This window comes from Thunnus thynnus, chromosome 17 (assembly GCF_963924715.1).
Source record: "Thunnus thynnus chromosome 17, fThuThy2.1, whole genome shotgun sequence".
NCBI classification, from domain to species: domain Eukaryota; kingdom Metazoa; phylum Chordata; class Actinopteri; order Scombriformes; family Scombridae; genus Thunnus; species Thunnus thynnus.
The window spans coordinates 19,375,503-19,397,060 of record NC_089533.1 but is presented as its reverse complement, the minus strand read 5'-3'; the positions used below and the strand labels follow the sequence as shown (position 1 = coordinate 19,397,060).

General features: G+C 37.1%; 2 protein-coding genes across 3 annotated transcripts; one reads left to right on the top strand and one right to left on the bottom strand.

Moving 5' to 3' along the window:
* The first annotated feature begins 791 nt into the window (after nt 1-791).
* LOC137200841 (phosphoribosyl pyrophosphate synthase-associated protein 1) lies at nt 792-11,396 on the top strand. Of its 2 annotated transcripts, XM_067615520.1 has the most exons (11): nt 792-1,219; nt 1,673-1,725; nt 2,295-2,361; nt 2,468-2,640; nt 2,779-2,894; nt 3,012-3,067; nt 3,269-3,414; nt 4,320-4,361; nt 6,407-6,477; nt 6,975-7,121; nt 8,443-11,396. In XM_067615520.1, the coding sequence occupies exons 1-11, from the start codon at nt 1,137-1,139 to the stop codon at nt 8,599-8,601; spliced, it is 1,113 nt and encodes a 370-aa protein (XP_067471621.1). In that variant the 5' UTR covers nt 792-1,136; the 3' UTR covers nt 8,602-11,396. The 2 variants fall into 2 exon arrangements, with proteins under 2 accessions (XP_067471621.1, XP_067471622.1); XM_067615521.1 differs by lacking the exon at nt 4,320-4,361 and having other exon boundaries at nt 793-1,219.
* Nucleotides 11,397-13,438: 2,042 nt separating this feature from the next.
* Nucleotides 13,439-21,078, bottom strand: rasd4 (rasd family member 4). Its single transcript, XM_067615522.1, has one exon. It carries the CDS (start codon nt 15,410-15,412, stop codon nt 14,786-14,788), a length of 627 nt encoding a protein of 208 aa, XP_067471623.1. The 5' UTR covers nt 15,413-21,078; the 3' UTR covers nt 13,439-14,785.
* Between the last annotated feature and the right edge of the window lie 480 nt (nt 21,079-21,558).

Below are 21,558 nucleotides of genomic sequence, written 5' to 3'. Positions count from 1 at the left end.
CTCACACTAGCAAATTCAGAGTCTAGTTCATATAAATAATGGTACACCTTTAACCCACTGTCACCAGGAAAAGAAAGATTATGTTATGTGCACAACTCTGTAGATACAAGGCTAATGAGCAATGACATCTAGTGGAGAGTTGGAGTAATACTTCAGGTGCTGTCTTAAATGCACTTTTGAGATGAATTTATGTAAATTATTTACAGAAAAAGTTAATTATGAATTATCTATTAGAAAAGAAAGGGCCCCTTTGTCAAAAACTAAAGACAAAATCAAGTATACAACAGGGCTTTGGTATAATTACCTAGCACATCAGTTAGCTGCTTAATTTTATCTCATTAAATAACTGACAATTATATGCCAGTAATCCTGTTAATTTGTTATCTATTAATCATCCTGTTTATTCAGATGACAGCAGGCCAAAAGTTAATAAATAATTAATAAATAAATAATTCCACATAAAAGGTCATTCCCCTTAGCCAATTCATGCCATTTGAAAAACTGTGCTTCCAAACGTTCAGTCTTTATAGAGATAATTACACTCTGGGACTATTCATTCACACTGGCACAACTGCAATTTAGATTAAAAAGTATATCAAGCAAGTTATTTGTTATCAAGACAGGATTTACAAACTATGTACGATATTAAGAGTACGTTTACAAAACGTAAAAAAACTGACTAGCCCTTACTTCACAGAGATAACTAATAGCCAGTTATTTGTTTAAACTACTGACGGACTCTCAATCAAAACATACGTGTATTGCGTAAAGCGCAGCTGATAATATTGACACAAACGGGATTCCGTAGGTCTAAGTGTTAGCAGTAGTGAGGCTAGTGCTCCCTGACTGACAGGTATCGGTGGTTTGTCCGCGAACCATATGAAAGTTTAGTGGAATAAAGAAAGAATAATGAATATGTGCTTCATAGCTATGCTGTAGCAACGTTTGTGTCGCATACTGTGAAGCCCATTTCGTGTAATTAGCCCACCTAGTAGGCTAGTGTACAGTTAGCTAGCAAGTCAGCTAACGACAACGTCATTATAAGAAAATCGGCAACAAACGCGGCGGTCAGTTGACCAAAAAGAAGGTGCAGTTGCTGACAGTGTCTACGAAATAAAACCACCAGGAACACCAGAATGAATGTCGCTAAAAGTGGTTATCGTGTCTTTTCCGCAAACTCCTCCGTAGCGTGCACAGAATTGGCCAAGAAGATAACAGAGTAAGCATAACATTGTAATTCTTCACTAATTACTACACTCTCAGACGGCTAACGTTAGTTTAATGTTTAACAAACAAATACTGTGTCATTCTCAAATTGTATGTACATAGTGGCCTCTGCTTTTTCTAGTAACGTATCTAACTGTAGTTGTTAAAGCCTGTTGGACAACAATATGACCAGCAACTTTTTAATTTTGCATTTACCGCTGTGGCACAGATGAGTAACGTTACTTATTGGAAAACAGAAGACATATTCATGTTTTATTTGACTGCTGTCACCACTGACATTGAGTACTGAGCTTGCAGCTATTTTTTTCATGGACAGTGTGAATCAGTCTGGTCACGAATGAATGAGTGATATGCTAAATGCCTGTTGTAGGTTTGTTTGTGTAGGAGTCATTACATCTCAAATCTGGTCACATTGTGGCTGCGATGTTGTGCTCTTGTTTCACAGGCGCCTGGGAGTCGAACTGGGAAAGTCTGTCGTCTTTCAAGAGTCTAACAGAGGTGAGGAGAACATTACGGCCCACCAGGAAAAACGTACTAATGTTGCCAGTTAACGGGGACTGGCTATTATCCCTTTTCCTCCTCTCTCCTCCTTTTATCCTAAATGAACATGACAGACGTTTATCTTGGCTAGCCTTGACGAAAAAAAGTTGAGTTAACTGATGTTTAGGCTGCTTAGCTTACATAAACACACCGATTTGTTTGGAAGTTGGCTATGGACAACTATGAATGAGATTTGAGGAGATGAATGTGATACGTCAAGAAACTGCCCCTCATTCATTTATTAAGGGAGTTTTCAGGCCTTGAAGCATAGATGTGCATACTCCTCATTTTACACACCCAAATCTGATCATGCAAAATGCGGCTATTTTAGTTTAAATGTGCTATTTGATCACTTCAGTGAGGGAATATACAATATGAAGCTCTAATTGGGTTTGAGGAAGGACTTAAGTGAAAATTAAAACATTTTTTTGATAGAACCTAAAAGTTGAAAGCGTGTATGAGGAGTTATTGACGATAATTATATTGCAGCTTTGCTAAATTAACCGATTGTGTTTTTCTCTGTGTAGAGACGAGAGTGGATGTAAAAGAATCTGTTCGTGGACAAACTATCTTCATCATCCAGACCATACCAAGGTTAGTGGAGAGAGACATGCCATTTGCACTGATACAGTTCATAGATTATCAAAAACTAACCTTCACATGATGAACTGTTCCTTTTATTTTGTTTTGGCTCAACCAGAGATGTCAACACAGCCATCATGGAGCTGCTGGTTATGGCCTACGCCCTCAAGACCTCTTGTGCAAAGAACATCATTGGAGTTATTCCTTACTTCCCCTACAGCAAGCAGTGCAAGATGAGAAAGAGGGGCTCAATAGTGTGCAAGTTGTTAGCTTCAATGTTGGCTAAAGCAGGTAAAGATGACACAATGGTGTTGTGTGTGTGTGTGTGTATGGATTTAATTTAACATCCACACAGACATCTCATTAGTGAGATACCTGTGTTGATTGTTTATGAAAGACCATGCCACTCATCTGTCATTTACTCTTTAGGGCTAACACACATCATCACCATGGACTTACATCAGAAAGAGATCCAGGGCTTCTTTAGCTTTCCGGTGGACAACTTGCGTGCCTCCCCTTTCTTGATTCAGTACATCCAAGAAGAGGTGATAAACCCATTTCGATGTCTGCTATGTGTGTTTAAGTACAGTACAGGTGTTAGCAACTACACAGTCAGTCAGTCTGCTATAATCATTGGCTTCTTTTTTTCTTCATCCCATCAGATTCCTGATTACAGAAATGCCATCATTGTGGCAAAGTCCCCAGCAGCAGCCAAGAGGTAACTAATGATTTCGTCTCTATACCAGAACTAATCAATCATACAACTAATCATACAAAATGTGGTCTTATATAGATGCAGTGTATGTGACTAAATATATGTACAGAAAAGGGTTCTGGTGGGCTGTAAAATATGTAATTGATGAGAGGAAGAATTTGCATTTCATCACTGCACTCTGCCTTTTTTCCTTCTTTTTTCTAGAGCTCAGTCCTATGCAGAGCGCCTGCGTTTGGGTCTGGCTGTGATTCATGGCGAGGCTCAGTGTTCAGAGTCTGACATGGCTGATGGAAGACACTCCCCACCGTGTGTACGCAACACCACAGGACACACAGGACTGGAGCTACCCTGTAAGACCCCCCATCTTTGCACATCGTTTTAGGTGTTTTTTTCAGGTTTTCAGTACAGATTTGTAGGTTCTATCAACACAATAATGCTTTATTATTTCAGTTATGTTCCCTTTTATTTGTCATACCATGATCAAACTCAGCAAGAAATCTTCTTTTATGATCATTTCCGCTAGTTTAACAGCTTCAAAGTTTAATAATTTAACACTTAGTTGCATTCATAATACAAATCCTGCCTACAACCTAATATAGCTTTTATTTGTGCTAACCTGTTCCGAGCTGACGATTCTGCTGTTTCTCACTCATACCATCAACCATACTTCAAGAAATTGGTTTTGTGTTACTGCATGTTTTAATTCCACAGATACACTACTACTATTCATGCTGCATCCTCGGCAAGCTCCTAACTTCAAAAGAATGAAATACTAAATAATAGAATCATAGTCCCTGCCTGTTGCTTGGCAAATACTTTGGTTTTAAAATGTTTATCTTACGTGAGAAATGCTAATGTGACTCTGGCCCACAGTTTTTCCAACATATTTGCAGTGTTAATTCCTGGTAAGGCCATTTTTACCAGTTGAGTCTGAAAAAATGTCAAATGATTGTGTCATTGGCAAATGACTCCGCACCCAGTATTCACTTTATCCATATTATTTGATAAAAATATTTCTATTCTTACTTGTGTTTCTATTCTTACCCTTGACTTTAAAAATCCTCCTTTTGGTACAATAACTCAGAAATGGCTTCAAACATAAGACTGTGTTATACATTTTAACACAATGAGACCTATTTATACATGTGTCATTGGTCAGCTTAGCGAGAGGATTTTCCAAGTCTTGGCATCATGTGTTTGTCATGTCAAATATTTGTGCATTTGTGTTAACGTGGTGTTTATTTGTTGGTAATAGCAGGCAAACAACAAGCTCCGTTCCCCGGCATAGAGCTTCCAAGTACGAGCGTAAACCTAAACCTACATCTGACTATGAAATGATTCTTCTTCAAATGGTTCCTCAATTCAATTGCATGTGTAGAAAAAGGGTTTGTGTTGCATCTTGTGAAATGAGAGTCTGGATTTAGTTGGTGGAGAGACAATTTATCTTATCAAAAACCAGTAACAGAAAGCACATCTTTTCTGAGCTAGTGTGCTCGATACTATATGCTAATTGTTTAGCATGTTTGACTTGAAGTAAGCAGCTCTCACTTTTACTGCACCATTCAAAGAGTCCAGACAGCTTCTTCTACAAGATGGCCAAAACCCTCTTTGTTTTGTTGTGTTTCTGATTTTCTTTTGAAATCCATAAATCAAACCAGAACCATGCCAAACATTTTTTTCCTTTTGATTTTTCGCTAAAATTTCTGGACTCATCTTGCCAATCAACACATGTTGCACCCATATTAAACCTGCTCTTAAAAACCTGATTAACATTTTGGTCACCATAACTGCATGTGGTGAGAACAGTAAAGCATGCTTTTGAAACTTAACATCAAATGATGGGAAGAGGAAACGTGAAGAATGAATTGGTTGGTATGTTTAAGCATTAAATCAAAGTTTTAGCGGCAGTGCTGTGCTTAAAAACAGAACTTATTTTATTTGCAGTAATATTTAGTGAAGTATTACACTTATAAGACATTTCAAGAATCAATTTCAAGATATCTGACCAAACATGTCTCAGGTAGCTTGTTGCAGTATCTCAGCAAGTTTTAAAGACAATGTATTTATTGAGAAGTGTGCATACTGCTAACAACATGACTTTTACTGATTTTGTTAATAGTTTCATGAATAAAAGTCTAAATGTGACACTGCCAGGTTTCCTGATACCGTGGGACTCACGGTATTCAGCAAAGTGTCCTGCAAGGCATGCTCCTCCTTTCTCTGCTTCTTTATATCTTTTCCTTCACAATCGGCTTGGCTGGCTGATTGTTTATCAGTTGATTGTTTCCTTGTACACTTTGAATGACTACATTTACATGCACAGCAATACTAAAAAAGCAGCTGTTTAAAAAAAAAAAAACAACAGAGTTATATAAAACAAAAATGTCTTTTTAGTGGTTAGCCATTTAATGCTACTTTGATTCAAACCCAAGTCTAATTTTATTGCTTCATTTAACAGGATGGTTTAATTTGTTTTGTCCTGTTGTCTTCAGTGCGTTAAAATGTAACTATTTACTCTTTGTTGTTTCAGATTATACACCTCTCATGTCACAACATTGGACAACTGGTTGAAAAGTTGGTATTTTAGCAACCAAATTTACATGAGACCAGGATGACTACATTTGTGAGATGCAAATTAACTGCCACTGCTCACCATATTAAATGAATAGATGTATAGACCCCATAGTGTGACGATAGATAATACAGCTGTTGCATCTCCTGTGATTGGCACATGAGATGTAACATGATTATTGTGTGCATGTAAAAATAGTCGCTGGCAGCAGTAATGTTCGACTGAGGACAGACCCAGAACATTGGCAAGTGTGTATGAAGAAACCCTCATCAGTGCTTGTCAGACATTGTTGTCCCTGTGTGAAATAAGATTGTCTGGTGCATATTGGTGTATATGCAGACTGCTGCCATTGTGCCTGCCACAGCCTGAGGCTGAGGTTGTGTGTGTCCAGACAGTTATACATTGCCTTCTGATTGGGTATCCTGGGAAGAAAACCCTGTCATTTGATTGTGCATGGCATGTGCTGTACTAAGTTTGGCATTGCAGTTTAACCTCACAGGGGTAGGTGGGGTAGAATGGGGGGAAAAGTTCTAAGCAATTGTGCCACCAAATTTACACACATCATATTATTCTAACAGCATTTCTACAAATCATTTCTATTGTCCAATTATGACCCAGTGATTTGGGATGCAAATTTACCCGAAACGCAAAACATTTTCTCAACCCATTTTACCCAATCTACTGAGATTTATTTCTGATTAGGTGAAATGCAGTACTCATAATACCTTGGAAGGACTCTTACAAGTAACTGGCTCTGCTTTCCCTTTCAGTGATGATGGCCAAGGAGAAACCTCCTATTACTGTAGTCGGAGACGTGGGAGGAAGAATTGCCATCATTGTGGTAAGATGTTGCAAAGACACTGTTGAAGTACTTACACACACTCTATTTCTTACATTGTTGAGCTGTCATTTTCAGCTGATCTGCTGTATTTTAATCACTACTCTTTTCCTCATGCTCATTTACAGTGTTTTAAATTATTTCAAGTGGTTTTCATTATGAGTGGTAAATTCAATCATCTGCTACCAGTGTAAATGCCTCAGAAGACATACAGTGTGGCTCTGAAAAGTGTGTGACCTTAACTATGCATGCTTTTGTGAGAATAATTTTCCCTCATTAAAGCAAGATGATGTAATTTGTAAAAATATAAGTAACACTTTATTACTGTTACATGTGAATTTTACATTGTCTTATGTCTTGTCATATGTTCCTTCCATTAAACTACTAAATGATGTTGTAAGGGTGGTCAACTGACCAGACACGATCAAGAAATGAGCAAAGAGACAGAGCGGTGGTGTAATTGTTCTGTTTTAACCACAGGTTCTCTGTGTTATTTCCAGGATGACATTGTAGATGATGTAGGAGACTTTGTTGCAGCTGCTGAGATCCTGAAAGAGAGAGGAGCTTATAAAATTTACATCATGGCCACACACGGCTTGCTGTCTGCTGATGCCCCACGCCTCATAGAGGAGTCTGCCATTGATGAGGTGAGGACTTAAACAACCTAAACTAGTTGTTATCACTGATGTGTGTCCTTTTTGTAGGATTAAAGCTATGCTAATCAGTAAAATCACAATGAAAATCCCCTGCGTCATACCTATCAGTGGACCTTTTTCTTTCTGCTCTAAACATTAACAAGGAAGCTAAAGGGTAGAAAAAAGGGAAGAAAAAAGCCAAACTGGAGAACTTAAACCAGCAAAAATGTGGCAGTTCATTAGCTCTTGTCTATTATTTTTAAACACAATGTAGAATAGATACTTCCTCCTCGTGGAGGGTTTTTCTGTTGAATTGTTGTGACAATAAATTAACTGAACTAGAACAAAGAAAGGATCAATACAATATCCACCAGTTGCATTTCTGTAAACTGTTAGGTTCTGTTTTCAGTTCCTCCAAAGTACCCAGTGTTCAGAAAACAAGACTTAACGTATTGTCAATTTGAAATGTAATGTTTATTTTATAAAATGTAGTGTAGTACAATTTAGTTTGTGTGATTTATGTTTACGATATTGTTAATGTCATGCTGTCTGATTTATGTCAGACAGAGCTGAAGCATCAGAATCTAGATGAATTTATCGATGTTACAGAATATTGTCACCAAAGTGAACTTGGGTGAAACTTGCATATAATATTTTCAAAAATATTTATCAACATATTACTTAAATCTTAGTGTCATGTGCTGGGCAGAACTTGGTTAGCCTGATTTAGCTCTCCTGGGTGACTTTGAAGGTTTTTAGGTGAATAGTGCATGTCAGAACTTACTCAGTGTGGATTAAACAACACATTGCCTGCCTAGACTGACTGATAAATAGGTCCAGACAATATATGAACTTTGTTAGGCTTATCTCAGATATATAGTTACAGCATATATGTTGGCAAATGAAGTAGCAAGAAGTAACAGCACAGAAATACCAAAGATATACTCAGTGTCTTCATCAACCAGAGAGTTTATTTTTCAACTGTAAAATGTTCTGCTCAGTACACACAGTATGTGATGACAATTCATTAAAAAAACACTTTAAGCATCCTTGTAAAAAAATGTTTGTTTAGATGTATCATTAGCAGAATTTCTTAACCCCCAAATATTGATATTGGTAGCTTTAAAAAAAAAAGTCAAGTCAAGTCATAATCATGTTTTTTTCATTTTACCATCAACTGACACGTGAGCCTCAGAGGTGCTAGTAGGTGGATTTTGTTACCTTTGGGCAGAGCCAGGCTAGCTGTTTCCCCGTTTCTAGTCTTTATGCTAAGCTAACCCGCTGCTGGCTCCAGCTACAGAATCACTGAACAGATCTTCCCCTGACTCTTCAGGTGGTGGTGACCAACACTGTCCCCCATGAAGTGCAGAAGCTACAGTGTCCAAAAATCAAGACTGTGGATGTCAGCATGATACTGGCTGAAGCCATCCGCCGTATCCACAATGGGGAGTCCATGGCCTATTTGTTCCGCAACATCACTGTGGACGACTAGAGGAGTGAAGTGTAAATGAGTGAGGCTGAGTCGAGTCTGATAGTGACTGAGGGCAGGTGCACTTCTGCTCCTCTTTGCCCATTGTTGTCAAAACATGCTAATGTCATGTTCCGTGTGTTGTGCATGTCAGGATTATGTGTATCTTAATTAATTTAAAGAAACCGAAATTCTAACAATTACCCAAAGTTATTTAACTCCTTACTAAAAGCTGCAAAACTATTTATTTTAAGATTAGAAATGCATCTTGTTCTTGTTGAGAAAGGATTATAAAACAGCAAACAAGTGACTGAGCTTTGATGCATTACGTAATATTTCGATGCCTCAGTTCTTCTTCGTTTTGCTGCTCTCACTGATTTTCCAACTTGAGCAAAAGATGCTATTTTGTCATATACTACGGTACCTCATGTGATAACTGAGCTTCAATTTCAAAAAAGAAGAGGAAAATGTCTCCAGTAACAACTTTACTTGCAATTTTTCCCGACACTCTTGCTGGCCCTCATGATCAGGGCTGCTTAGCACTGTGACTATCTTGCATTTAATGGGGCGCGTTGTTTCCAACCACATAAACAAGGCAGGACGAACTCCTGCTTATTGGTGCCCAAACTATATTTTTATGCACTTTTTTTGCACCATTTGTGGGAATGTTTGGACGTTTGGTAGGATGTCCTATGCAGTGTGAAAGGTTTCTCAACAACTGCAAAAATAAATAGGTTGTTATTTACCTTTTATATATTAGAGGATCAGTTCAATTAAATTATAACAAAACGTATTTTTTAGTAGTGCTGTATCTCAAAGTATCAAAATACTTGATTTGGAATAACTGAAAAGTGGTTTCCATCATATTTTAGCTTTGGTAGAGTAGTTCTTATTGAAAACTTCTCACTTCAAGGTCTGTGGGTGCCCCGAGTAACTGGGATATAGTTCATGGGAAGGCACTCTACTGTTCAGTTTTTCAAACTAAATGTTTAAATGGTTTGAACACCACAAATAAATTTCAATTCATCTCCATTGTTTTGCAGAAGCCTAACAGTGCATTGTTGTTTTTGGATGAACTGACCCTTTAATATTTTATATCTCTCTAGCAACTAACTAGTCCAATGCTGTGCTTATTTTATCTGGCTGATAGTAACTTTTGTCACACTTCACATGAATAACATACATTATACAGCTAAAAGGAGGACCATCAGGGTTTCCAGACATTTTAGCCAATTTACTACACATGACAAATATTCAGCATTACTGCTAACTGTTTTTCAAAGTAGATCATAATCAACCAGCAGGAAGTTTTCGGTTTTTTGTCTCGGTTACAATATTGTTGTGTGGTGATGTGACTGAAAGTCTGCTGGTCTGCTAGTCTGGAGGGCTATACCAATAAAGGTTATTATAACGTGTTACCTACTGTATATTGTCCATTTTGAAACAGTTATTATACTTGGAACTACCTAAACTATTGTCCTAACATTATAAATGCAAGCAGCAGTCAAGTTCTCATTCTCCTTTGAAAGGTGTCCTTGTTTTCCAAGCAGCATGGCTCATGAATCCATGAATTTCAACAAACAACTTTGAAGTCTTGAAACGTCAGTTTTCTACCAGCACATGAATGTAGACTATGAATTGATCCATGCTTTCAGGAGCATTTCTTTGCAACAATCACTTAAATTGTTTTTTAGCCACACTAGCAGTGTGGCTCTAGGGATGATCTCCCTGTCTGTATATAATGAATTATTTGATGGATTGCATTGAAATTTTGTACATACATTCATGGTCCCCACAGGACGAGTTCTAAAAGTTCATTATCCAGTACTTAAGTTCATGACCAAATACCTGGAAAATTAATGACATTCGATTATTGAATACATTTCAATTAGCCTCAGCTGTAGTTTGAGTTTGGTGCTAATTACTGTAACAAATGTTAGCATGCTAACATGCTAAACTAAGATGGTACATGCTGGTGATGAAACATCAACATGCATGTTGGTATGCTGCTGATATTAGCATTTAGCTCAAAGCACCGCTGTGCTTAAGTACAGCCTTATAGAGCTGTTAGCATGGCTGTAGACTATTAACATTTTAATACTGTACTAAAGTGAATGGAAACCATTTGCTGCCAAGAGTACAAGACGTGCACACAAAAAATAAAAATAGCCAGCAGTAACATAGAATATGTGCAGTTTATAGTAAATTGGCAAGAACACCAGCATGGTCTTGATGTTCTGTGAATTGCTATGGTCTCTCCCTATAAAACATTGAATAAGCGCACCTTTTTGAGCTGTCAGAGTAGATTTCAGAGTGATGCTCAAGGGGATATTAGTGTATTTCTATGCTCATTGAGTCTTTTGCTCAGGGAAATATACTTTACTATAAGCCAATGCACAATTATTTGTCTTTGTGTTCTTGATGGTGTGTTCCTGTTTCACAGGTTGAAAAATGTTTGTTAAGAATGTCTTCCATACAGCAGTACTGTACGCCTTTGCTTTTTACCATTTCTTTAGTTTAGTTATAGACGCCGGATGTCTTCAGTGATATGCTAACTGATGGGTATGTGACAGCTATAGATGCTCATGCTGGTGTTGTGTTGGCACCAAGTTGCAGGTTGTCTGTATGAAATGCTTTTGCTATGCCAGCTCGGATCCATATCTGTCATTAGCGTATGTCATGATGTCCTCTCTGTATTCACTGTTCCCATGACTTATCTTTCAGATGCTGGGGAATGACAATTTAGACAGTGATCAGACCTCATTGTCTGGCACTACAGTGTTTGTCAATGTGTATGAAAATAAAGGAATTATATTATTGTGCCTTGTTGGCTGAACTTAAAAGACTTAGTTGGCATACATCTAATGTTTTTCACATTATTACTGTAAAATCACACTTTAATACCTTTGAGTAGGTTCAAATAGGAGTCTGTGTCTACCAAATGTATCCTAAACAGGTGGGATATCTAACATTAAGTCTTGCATAAAGATTATGGTCGACATATAGTACATTAGTTAAAAAAACAACATATTTGATTAAATATACAAATTCAAATATTGATTGTCAAAATGGAATAAGGTCATGGTCAAAATTTTCCATTTCAGTGCAGAATAAAATTATCCATTTGCTAGTATAATGGTTTTAAGCCACCTTTGTGTGGATATTAGTTGAATTTAGCTGAAAACTTGGTAATAAATGCCTGAAATGATCATGGTAAAGGTTCAGAAAAACATGACAAAAATCAAAATACATGTACATATAGGTGTATGAGAAGGCCTACCTCAAGCCTTGGTATTGCAGTTGATTTTGTTTAAAAGGTGTGCAGTGCAAAATTATATCTTGCAACTCTCAGTCTTTCTGTGATTGTTGGTGTGTGCTATGCTAATTAGTTGCGCAACACACTTGATGTCGTAACAGTCGGAGATCCTGTACTTGTTCAAAACTTCTCAGGTATCTATCCAGCACTGAGGAGCTTTGACCAAGTCTAGGAGCAGAGCCAAGCATAGTAACAAGGATTTTCATAATGATCTAATCAGTTGACATCAAAGATATACAGCTGTTAAAACTTTCTAATGCTTATCTAAAAACAGCCTAAGCAAGCCTTAAACCTGTGCACAGTACAACCTCAATGAAAAGTTTAGTTCGCACCTGAGTTTTAAAAGGGTCTGCCTCTCTGTCTTCATCCATGTGCCAAAAAGACGAGCTTGTGTGTGCAGCTGAAGACAGCTGTGAGTTTAAAGAGGAAGCAAAGAGGAACCAGAGATCTGATAATCACAGGTCACTTCCTCGTCTGATTCTCGGAAAACAATGCACCTTGTCTCTGAGCGTTTGTTGGAAAGAGGAAGCATGTCTTTTTCTTTCCCTATCTGGGTCTGTGTGGCCTTTTAACTGAAATTTTGTTGAAAGTACATACACTGCTGTTAGAGGACATCAAAAATGTCAAAAAAAGATTGACTGATCCATTTAAACAGCTGTCATGTTTCATGGCAGGTAGAAAGTATGTTTTTTCATAAAATCAAAAGTGTTAAATGTTAATTGTGTATTGTAAAATATGGGCATTCACTTACATCACAAATTTCTTGTAATCCTGAAGTCTCCAAATGAATCACAAAATTATCCCACAGGCTTCAAATGACAAACATTTTACTTCGTATTGTCTTATGTGTTCCGTGAGAAGATGCGACAATTTGAGCATGGATTAAAATGATTAAATCTAATACAAATAATTATCTTTACTAATCTTTTCATGGCAGTTAGTAATTCTGACTGAAATCTTGCTCCACCTGTTTGGTTGTAATGAAAACCTGCAGGCTCCCTTCCAGCATGACACTTGATTGTACAAGTCTATACTAAACAGACACAGCAGGTTTTATTTTTTTTTACTTGACTTCCTCTAACATCTTAGAAGCTTATTGGTTCTCTCATAATCTCGTTTTTTTTGATACCCTGACATGTTGTGAAAATGAAAATACCTGCTTCCTCATTGACCTCTGAGTATTTATCAAACTCTGCACATGTATTGAGGCCTTGAACATTGTAAGCATTGTAAAAAAAAAAAAAAAAAAAAAGACCACTAGAGGGCAATACAACTACAAGACAGAACGGAGAGACCATGCTATTTATGTGCATGTCTGTGATATCAGTCCATCAGTTACTTTACTTCGCTAGTATAATCCACTCAGTATCAATTCTGCTTTCTAGGGAGTCATGGTAACATTAATTAAAATTAACACAATCACTTTAAATTGCAGGCAGGTCAGTCAAGTGATGCAGCAGTTCTTGTTTTTCTGTCCCGTTTAAAAAAAAAACAAAAAAACTTTTTTAAAAAATGTACGTTTCTAGTACGACCAGCAGCAGTAATTTGATGGGCCATTGAAATGATAAATGGCTCCTTAGTCACATTTTATTTAGAGGAGACATCTCTTGTACTACAATCATTACACATTACACATCATGTATTTCATTTTGACACATATCATACCAGCAATACAATTTTAAAGTCCTTAGATCCAAACTGTTTTGTGTGAATAGTGAAACTGTTTCACATGAGCCTTTTTCACACATGTGAGACTTTAAAATATTGTATCTTCTGTCAGCCCGTGTAAGCTTTATTTAACTTTCAGTGTATTTATTTGGGCTGTGATCAGTTCCCTAATAATGTAACACATTTTCACATCTCTCTCTCTCTCTTTCTCACACGCACATACACACTCAAAGACTTCTCTCTTACACTTACTTTCTCTCTGTTCTGTCTAAACCATTAATGCTACTTAATATATCCAGAGTTTATTTATCTTGGAATGAGCTTTGAATAAGTACATCAAACATCACCTTTGCTCTTGGTACTGTTATGGTGAAAAGAAATTCAATTTAAATTCTCAAAACCAGTGCAGATATTTGAAAAAAAAGAGGCCTTTTCTTCCCATTATCCAATAAAAAAAGATTTTATTAAGCAAACAAAGAGAGAGAGAGTGCTGTGTGCGTACAGTATGTAGTTTGTAATAAGTATTTACACATTAACGCAGAGTGCATAATGAGATTTTGCGAAGCAGCATTTCAGAGTTGCAGGACAGGCTGCACGAGAATTCACAACATAACGTCTGATGTGTTGCTATCACAAATATAAAGAGTTTCTTGGTTAATTTCTTTCAGTTGTTCACTTGATTTTGCAAAAAACCATAACCATGTAGAGACTTTTGCAAAAATACCCATCATTTCACAGATATTGCACTTTTTAACACCAGTAACACAAAACCCAAAGTCACATTACATATACATTGAAACCAAGCTCATGATGCACAATGCTGCTTCTACACTGTTGCAATTTATTACAGCTTTTTTTTTTTTTTTGGACATTCACAGTAAGTAGTATGCTGGCACTATTTCATTTTTTCACTGTTTAACACAGTTGTTCAACCACATTCTTTCATGTCTTTAAGGTGGTGTCTGTTTTCATCTTTGTTTTTCCTTGTTGAAGCATCTCTGTGCCTCCAGTGCTGTTTGTTAGATTTCTTTCAAGGAATGAGGAAACATCTTTTTTTAACTCAGTGTTTCAGTGGCAGTCAGATTCAGTCTTAACACATGTAAAACTGTCTCTGGGTCTGTTTCTCTCCACTCAGATCCCCGTCAACAAAGCACTTTCAGTCTCTTTTGGGCAATTTCTTTCAGTCTCTTTTTGTGTTGTTGCCCTCTGAGCAGCTCTGCATCATTATGAGATGAGGCAGCTGTTGGTCTTGTTCATAGGAGGTCGTTTGTTGCTCTCCTTGGGGAAGGTTTCACGTCTGCGGCACAGTGCTGGACTGAGCCGACTGGGCAGGTTGGCTTGCTGGAGCAGCTCCCGAAAAGCTTCAAGCACATTGACATTATCTTTGGCCGAGGACTCCAGGAAGCTGTTGTTCCAGTCCAGCTCCACTGTGGACAGCACATCCTCGCTGGACACCTGACGCTCATTGTGGCGGTCGATCTTGTTGCCTATGACCACAATAGGGGTGTACTTGTCCTCCTTGACTTCCAGGATCTCCTCTCGCAGACTTTTGACTGCCTCCAGGGATTCAGGGTCATTCACTGCATACACCAGGGCAAAGGCGTCGCTGTTCTGGATGGAGAGCTTACGCATGGCTGGGAAGGAGTAGCTGCCACTGGTGTCCATAATGTTAATGGTGACTTTGACACCCCCAACCTCATACTCCTTCCTGTGGAGCTCCTCCACAGTGCGGCGGTGCTTGGGCTCAAAAGTGTCTTTAAGAAAGCGTTGGATCAGGGCTGTCTTCCCCACTCCAGCTGCTCCCAGGAACACCAGACGCACCTCTGTCTTCTCCTTAACTTCAAAAGACATGTTGGGGTTCTGTTACTCTTTCCCCCTCCCTCCCCAAAAACACTGCTTGAAAGGATGTCTCTTCTGCCCTCTTTGTTCTCCTCTCCTTCACCTGTTGATCCTCTTCTATAACATCTGATTTGATGGCAGTGATGGAGCTGGAAGTGTTTATGTTGAAGTGAAACACAGAGATGATGATAGCAGATGCATGTGAGAGTACCAGACAGAGCTGCCCTCTGTATTTATGTTCACATAAATTCCCTGCCCCCTTCTGCTCCCAGCCAATCAGGAGAGGGCAGTATCTCACTCTCCCTGAACTTACAGCAGCCAATCAGAGATTCATGCAAATCAAATGGAGTAAGAGAAAAAAAAAAAAATACAATGCAGAATACATTTCCAGCAGAGGATTGTGATGGGTTGTGACTGCTGCTCTTAAGATGTTACAGTATGTGTTTGAGGAAAGTCTTTGTTTAATGTGGACTGTGACATAAACCATTAACCAGTAAAAAAGAGACAAACATCATGTTTTTTTAATGTAAAGGCTTTATTTCAGCTGTGGCTTTAACCGCAAATGTCTCTTTGTTTACTGAAGAACAGCATTTTAACTTATATATCTGCAAGCAGCGACATGTGAGGAAGGCTCAATTCCAGCAAAAAGGTGACTTAGAATATTCTCCCATTCAGAATGTATTTTTGAGAGTTATCTCAAAAATTTCATACCGACATTGAGGGCTTCAAAAAAAAAAAAAAAAAAAAAAGGATAAGGCTGGTAAATTTCTATATTTTTCTTATTGTCAACAAATCTCATGTGCAGAGCCAAATCAATCCTACAAGTATTGTGTGTGCATCCAAACTCTTATATATGTCATTCCTCTGTGTCGTAATACTCCATTGTTGTCCGAAAACGATTAAAAACACGTCAGTGAGCCACACCGTTGCACTGGGTGACATGTTCCTTCACCACAAAGACGAAAATTACAGTACTTTGTTTAGAAACGGCTTGAAAGACTAATGTGTTCAAATTTTATTTGTTAAAATAAACCCCTTGAAGTGTACCATCTCATTTTTGGGGGGATCCCAACATATACTGTATCACAATCTCTACATAACAACAGAGGAGTGACAAAATAAATAAAAAATAGAAATACAATTATCAATACGGCAATATGCAGACAGACAACAAACAAAAAAGACAAACCACAAACATTAATTAATGAAAACACTGAAAATATTATATATCAAGGTGGCCAAAGTAGAGTGTAAGTGGATCACCAAATACAATCAGGTATAAACATTAACAGTATAGGGTATAAACAGTAGGTATAAACAGTGACAGCTTCATTGATAACAGTGACAGTGCATCTCAAAGTAAGAAGACAGGGCATGCTTAACATACCAATTGCTCTAATATCAACAGGTAAATTATTCCAATCTGTGGAGCTTTAAACATATAAAAGCTTTTTTGCAAATAATTTTCTTAGCATGAGGGACAGAGAAATAGAGCTGAGCAGAGTGGCTAACTTGTTCATTTGAAGTAAAAAATACAAGATACTGTTGTAAATGAGGATAATTGAAATGAACACATTTAAATATAAGTTGATGCCAGTGAATGTGTCGATGTAAGATCGATGTAAAACATTGATTCCAAAGTTGACTTTATGTAAGACATGATCAATGTGTGATTTGTATGAGAGTTCAGAATCAAGCCATACATCAAGATATTTAATATTATCAACTTTATGCAGAGGGGTGCCGTCATTACAGGTTATTATACAGGGAACCAGGTTTGGATTTGAGTTCATCTCTGGTACCAAAGATCATAATATAGGTGACTTTTTGTTTTGTTTCAGATAGATAGCTTTATTTTAGCAGGGGAAACCAACTGAGAGCAAAGCTATAATTCCCAATGGTGCCCTGCAAATCCAACCATATAACAAAAAAATGTAAAATCAATAATCATATAGGCTACAAAGCATACAACACAAACACAAGACAAATGACTTGGAAAATACAATAAAAAACCCACGAAGAAAAATACTGCAAAATAAGTACACTACACATGCCAAAGCAGTCACAATTAAGAAAAACAAGAGCATTTATTCTATAAAACATTGTTCAACAAAATCTTAAAATGTTCTAGGGATAAAAACGTCTAATTTAAGGGAGTCCTGAAGCTTATTCCACCTATGAGGAGCATAATAGATGAACGCAGTTTTTCCCAGTTCTGTGTTCATATACGGGATATCCGAGGTAATGCATTCTTGTAAACGAGTGTGGTATCCCATATTTCTAAAAGTGCTATGACCAGGTCTGAAGCCAGACTGATGGGGATTTAAAATGCAATGCTCGGATAGAAAGTGACACATTTGATTATTGATGAGGTTTTCTATGATTTTGGCTAAACATGACATGCCTTTATGCAGAGACAGTACATATACTGCTTTCCACACTTAGGAATATTCCTGGATACAAGAGTTAAATTAAAAGTATGTGTTAAATGATAAGCTATGATAGTTGCAGCCAATAGTAAAAGTCTTGCATTCAAAAGGTTTGCTCCAGTAGCCTTTTTTGGGTCAATTTAGGCCAGGGCATCAGATACCTTCTTAATAGAGAACTGTCTAAGGGTAAATCCTTCACCAAAAAGGCTATTTCTATTACAACTGCACCCATCCTTGACTGAGGCAACTGTGATAGATTTGGATTTTCAAAGAAGTGGCCGGAAGAAATAAAATGACTATTAAAATTGTCACAAATTTGTTTTTTTTCTGAGGCAAGGACAGAATCTAAAGAAAGATGCTTGGGTTGGGAGTTAGCATGACCATGATTTAGTGACTTAATTGTTTTCCAAAAGTATGCTGGATTACTACTACAATCAGACAGAGTATCAACAAAATAACATGACCTAGCATTTCTAATTGCCCTGACACATTTGTTACTCAACTGTCTAAAGGTCTGCCAATCCATAGAGGACTTTGAGCCTTGTGCTTTTGCCAATTGTACATTCCTTAAACTTAGGATCTCTGAGATTTCAGGTGTGAACCAATGATTCAGTCTGATAAGATATGTGAGAAATAAATCACAAAGAAAAGCCTGTTCAGCAAAATATTTAAGTCTCTCTTTATAATAATATGTGGTGGAATCTTCTTTGTCTGGAATCTCTAGTGCAGAAAATTGGACAATGATCTGTCTAGGGCAAACAAACCACTGGCTGTGAAACTATATGGTTTGTTTGTTAGGATTATCAGGGTTGACTTTTCTGGATTCCTGGTGTCTGGCTGGGTAGGTGAAGAAATGAGCTGAGTTAAATTTAATTCAATACAATGATTTTTTGGCCCCTCAGAGATAGACGATAAACAGTCAAGGTTAAGGTCATCCATGTACAAAACCTCAGATGCCTCATAGTCAGATATAAGAATGAACAATTTATCTAAGGCACTTTGATGAGCAGACGGGAGCAATAGACCCCAAGTGCCACCATATTATTATTAAGATTTAGAGAGACATTTAATGCTAGCAATTCAAATTCTTTTGGCAGAGACACAGAGTGTGACACGGGGACAGCAAAAGAGTTTCTCACAAAAATAACAATATTGTCATATAAATGAGGGAAATATTGCCATAGATATTAAAGAAAATATTCAGTAGTCATCTTTACTGTCACAGACATTTTTACATATACGCTCAAATTTTGATCAACTTTAAACCAAATAGAAAACTTATTCAACCATGTCTAAAGATGCATGAAAGCAATTTTGATGAAACGTAAACCAGTTATCGAAAAGTTTGAAGTTTTAATTAGTTAACAGTTGTTGATTGTAAAGAAGTCAGTGAAGCATTCCTGTTTAAAGCGTTCACATGCAAATTCAGTCAGTTTAGTTTGAATGGCATAAATGCTCTTGCAGTCATTTGGGTACATATTATTATAAGGTCATATATTTAGAGCACCCCTCAGTGCACTGCCCAGACAAGGAAAATAAGCCAGTGATATGCGGCTGTTGTCGAAAATAAAAAGCATCCATTTTGATTATTACACATGAAAACTCTTCTGATTTGATATATTTATTGTCTTATTTATTGCTGGCTGATTTGTTTCTCGTTTTAGAGTAGCTTTTGTCTCAGTGAACATTTCTCAAGCCCTCGCTGGTTTAATTTACACTTATGACACGTGTTCACAAAGAGGAGATGACGTCAAATTGTCAGAGATCGATATCCTGAAACTCTGCTCACATGTTGTGGACTGAGGAGGCTGGCAGAGATGTTCTGTCCCTGCACACTAAATAAGCATGTCACAGTTTTTCAAATCTGTGTGATGTTTTCATCACAGTATAACACAGAGTAATGTTTTAACATATCTTCTTTTTATGTTACCTCTAACACAAAAGAAGTGTCCAGTATCTTTTGTTTTCTCAGCAGTGCATGGATTCAAATGTCAACTGTGTGGGAAGCAGCATGATTTGCATTCAATTCAGACAAAAGTAAATCACACAGAAAATAATATAATATAATTGCTTGAGTCTTTGTCACTTGTTGCTATGATACCACTGAATCCATTACCTGAGGTGAAAGGGATATATGAGTAGTAATGTGCACCTTCTTAGTGCTGTCATTCATTACTGACTTGAGAATTCATTCACGCTTGAGAATGGTAATGGCCAGTAATGGGGTGTGTTGGTTAGTTAGGCTAATTAGAAGTATGTTTCATGCCACCATATTTCATTGGCCTAATAACCTATGTATGTAATTCAGAAAGATGACCACACTTTATTGTAGCTATCTCAAAAGTTGTTCAATGCTGGGGTGCATTTTTTGAAGGTTGAACTATTGAACGTGCTGATTTTTCTCAGTGGTTCTTTGCCACATCGTACTATATGTTATATATTAACTGATTACATACCTGTGTGTCATGTTTGATCTTCTCTTATAGAACTGTGTAAATCTTATTTTCTGCTGAGAAAACCTTGTTTATTTGCAGTAATGCAGCAGCGACTGTTTCTCTTTGGTAATAAGTGTCTGCTGAATCACTTTTAACTATATCTCCTGCTCTTACTGTTTCTGTATATGTGCTTTATTTCATAAACTCAGCGATGGTGTTAACTCTGGACTTTCTGAGCTCTGTGTCGACGCAGCCTGCATTCTCCCCTCTCTAGGGAAGAAACGGGTCTGAAACTAAAGCTCAAGGCCCCCGAGCAATTCAACTCCATCTCTCAGATTCTCCACTTCATTAAACACAGTAGCAAGACAGAACCAGCATGTGAACCTGCTGTACATATTGTTTTTCTCACAACCCTCCATTGTTCTTGCTAAAGTTTCATGGATAATGTGAAAACGGCTTGTAAAGGCAAAAATAAATATAAATATATATACACACTTTGAGGAAAAAATTGAAAATACAAGAAGGGATGGGTGGGAGTTGGTGTAAGAGAAATTGAAGTTGTTTTTGAAGCAGTTATGATTGATTTTTTTGGCCACTTGGGGTTAGTAGAACAATCTATAAACACAACACTGATGAAACCCAAGCATTGATTTTATTGATGTATATTTTTTTTCTCCTTTGTAAACAGTTTTTAGCAAGATCAAGAAAATAATGTCTTCTTTTCATTTTTTTGTTTTTTGGTGGATTTTGTGAAAATGTTGCAAAGTTGCAACAGAGAGTCTTAGTGCTCACAAATATCACCATTTTAATTTTAACAAAGTCCATTAATTATTAGGCATCGATGACTCAATAATATCAAAATATGTATCTTAAAAATTAATTTTATTAACATGAAACTGTTTGATACAACACAATAAAAAGCAAATAAATGTGACTATATGCATTTCCCCACAATGAAAAAAACTAAGAAAATGTTATTGTTATTGGAACTTTATTTTTGACTTTGCAAAATCTGAATTTTATTACATCAGTCCTTTACAATTTCTTCATATTTACATATTGAACATCATAATGATTTTTTATGTCTGAGGACTATTCTTATTTTGTGAATGCCATCCTTGTTTGGCTCCTTATGTGTGAACCTGCAGGAAGCAGTTTTTTGTTTTTATCTGTGAAGCACAAACAAACATCACATTTGTTGCATGCAGTTGATGTATATCCATTCTTGCAGTGGCCTCTTTTTTCAACGTTCAGTGGCAAGTGCCCCACATTATCCCAGCAAACATCAGGAGGG

What these genes read in the sequence shown, in the direction of transcription:
- LOC137200841 (XM_067615520.1), top strand. Translation starts at nt 1,137, where the DNA reads ATGAATGTCGCTAAAAGTGGTTATCGTGTCTTTTCCGCAAACTCCTCC. An exon ending in TTCAGTACATCCAAGAAGAG is followed by an intron (nt 2,895 to 3,011) that starts GTGATAAACCCA and finishes TCATCCCATCAG; the next exon opens with ATTCCTGATTACAGAAATGC. An exon ending in AGGAGTCTGCCATTGATGAG is followed by an intron (nt 7,122 to 8,442) that starts GTGAGGACTTAA and finishes CTGACTCTTCAG; the next exon opens with GTGGTGGTGACCAACACTGT.
- rasd4 (XM_067615522.1), bottom strand. Translation starts at nt 15,412, where the DNA reads ATGTCTTTTGAAGTTAAGGAGAAGACAGAGGTGCGTCTGGTGTTCCTG.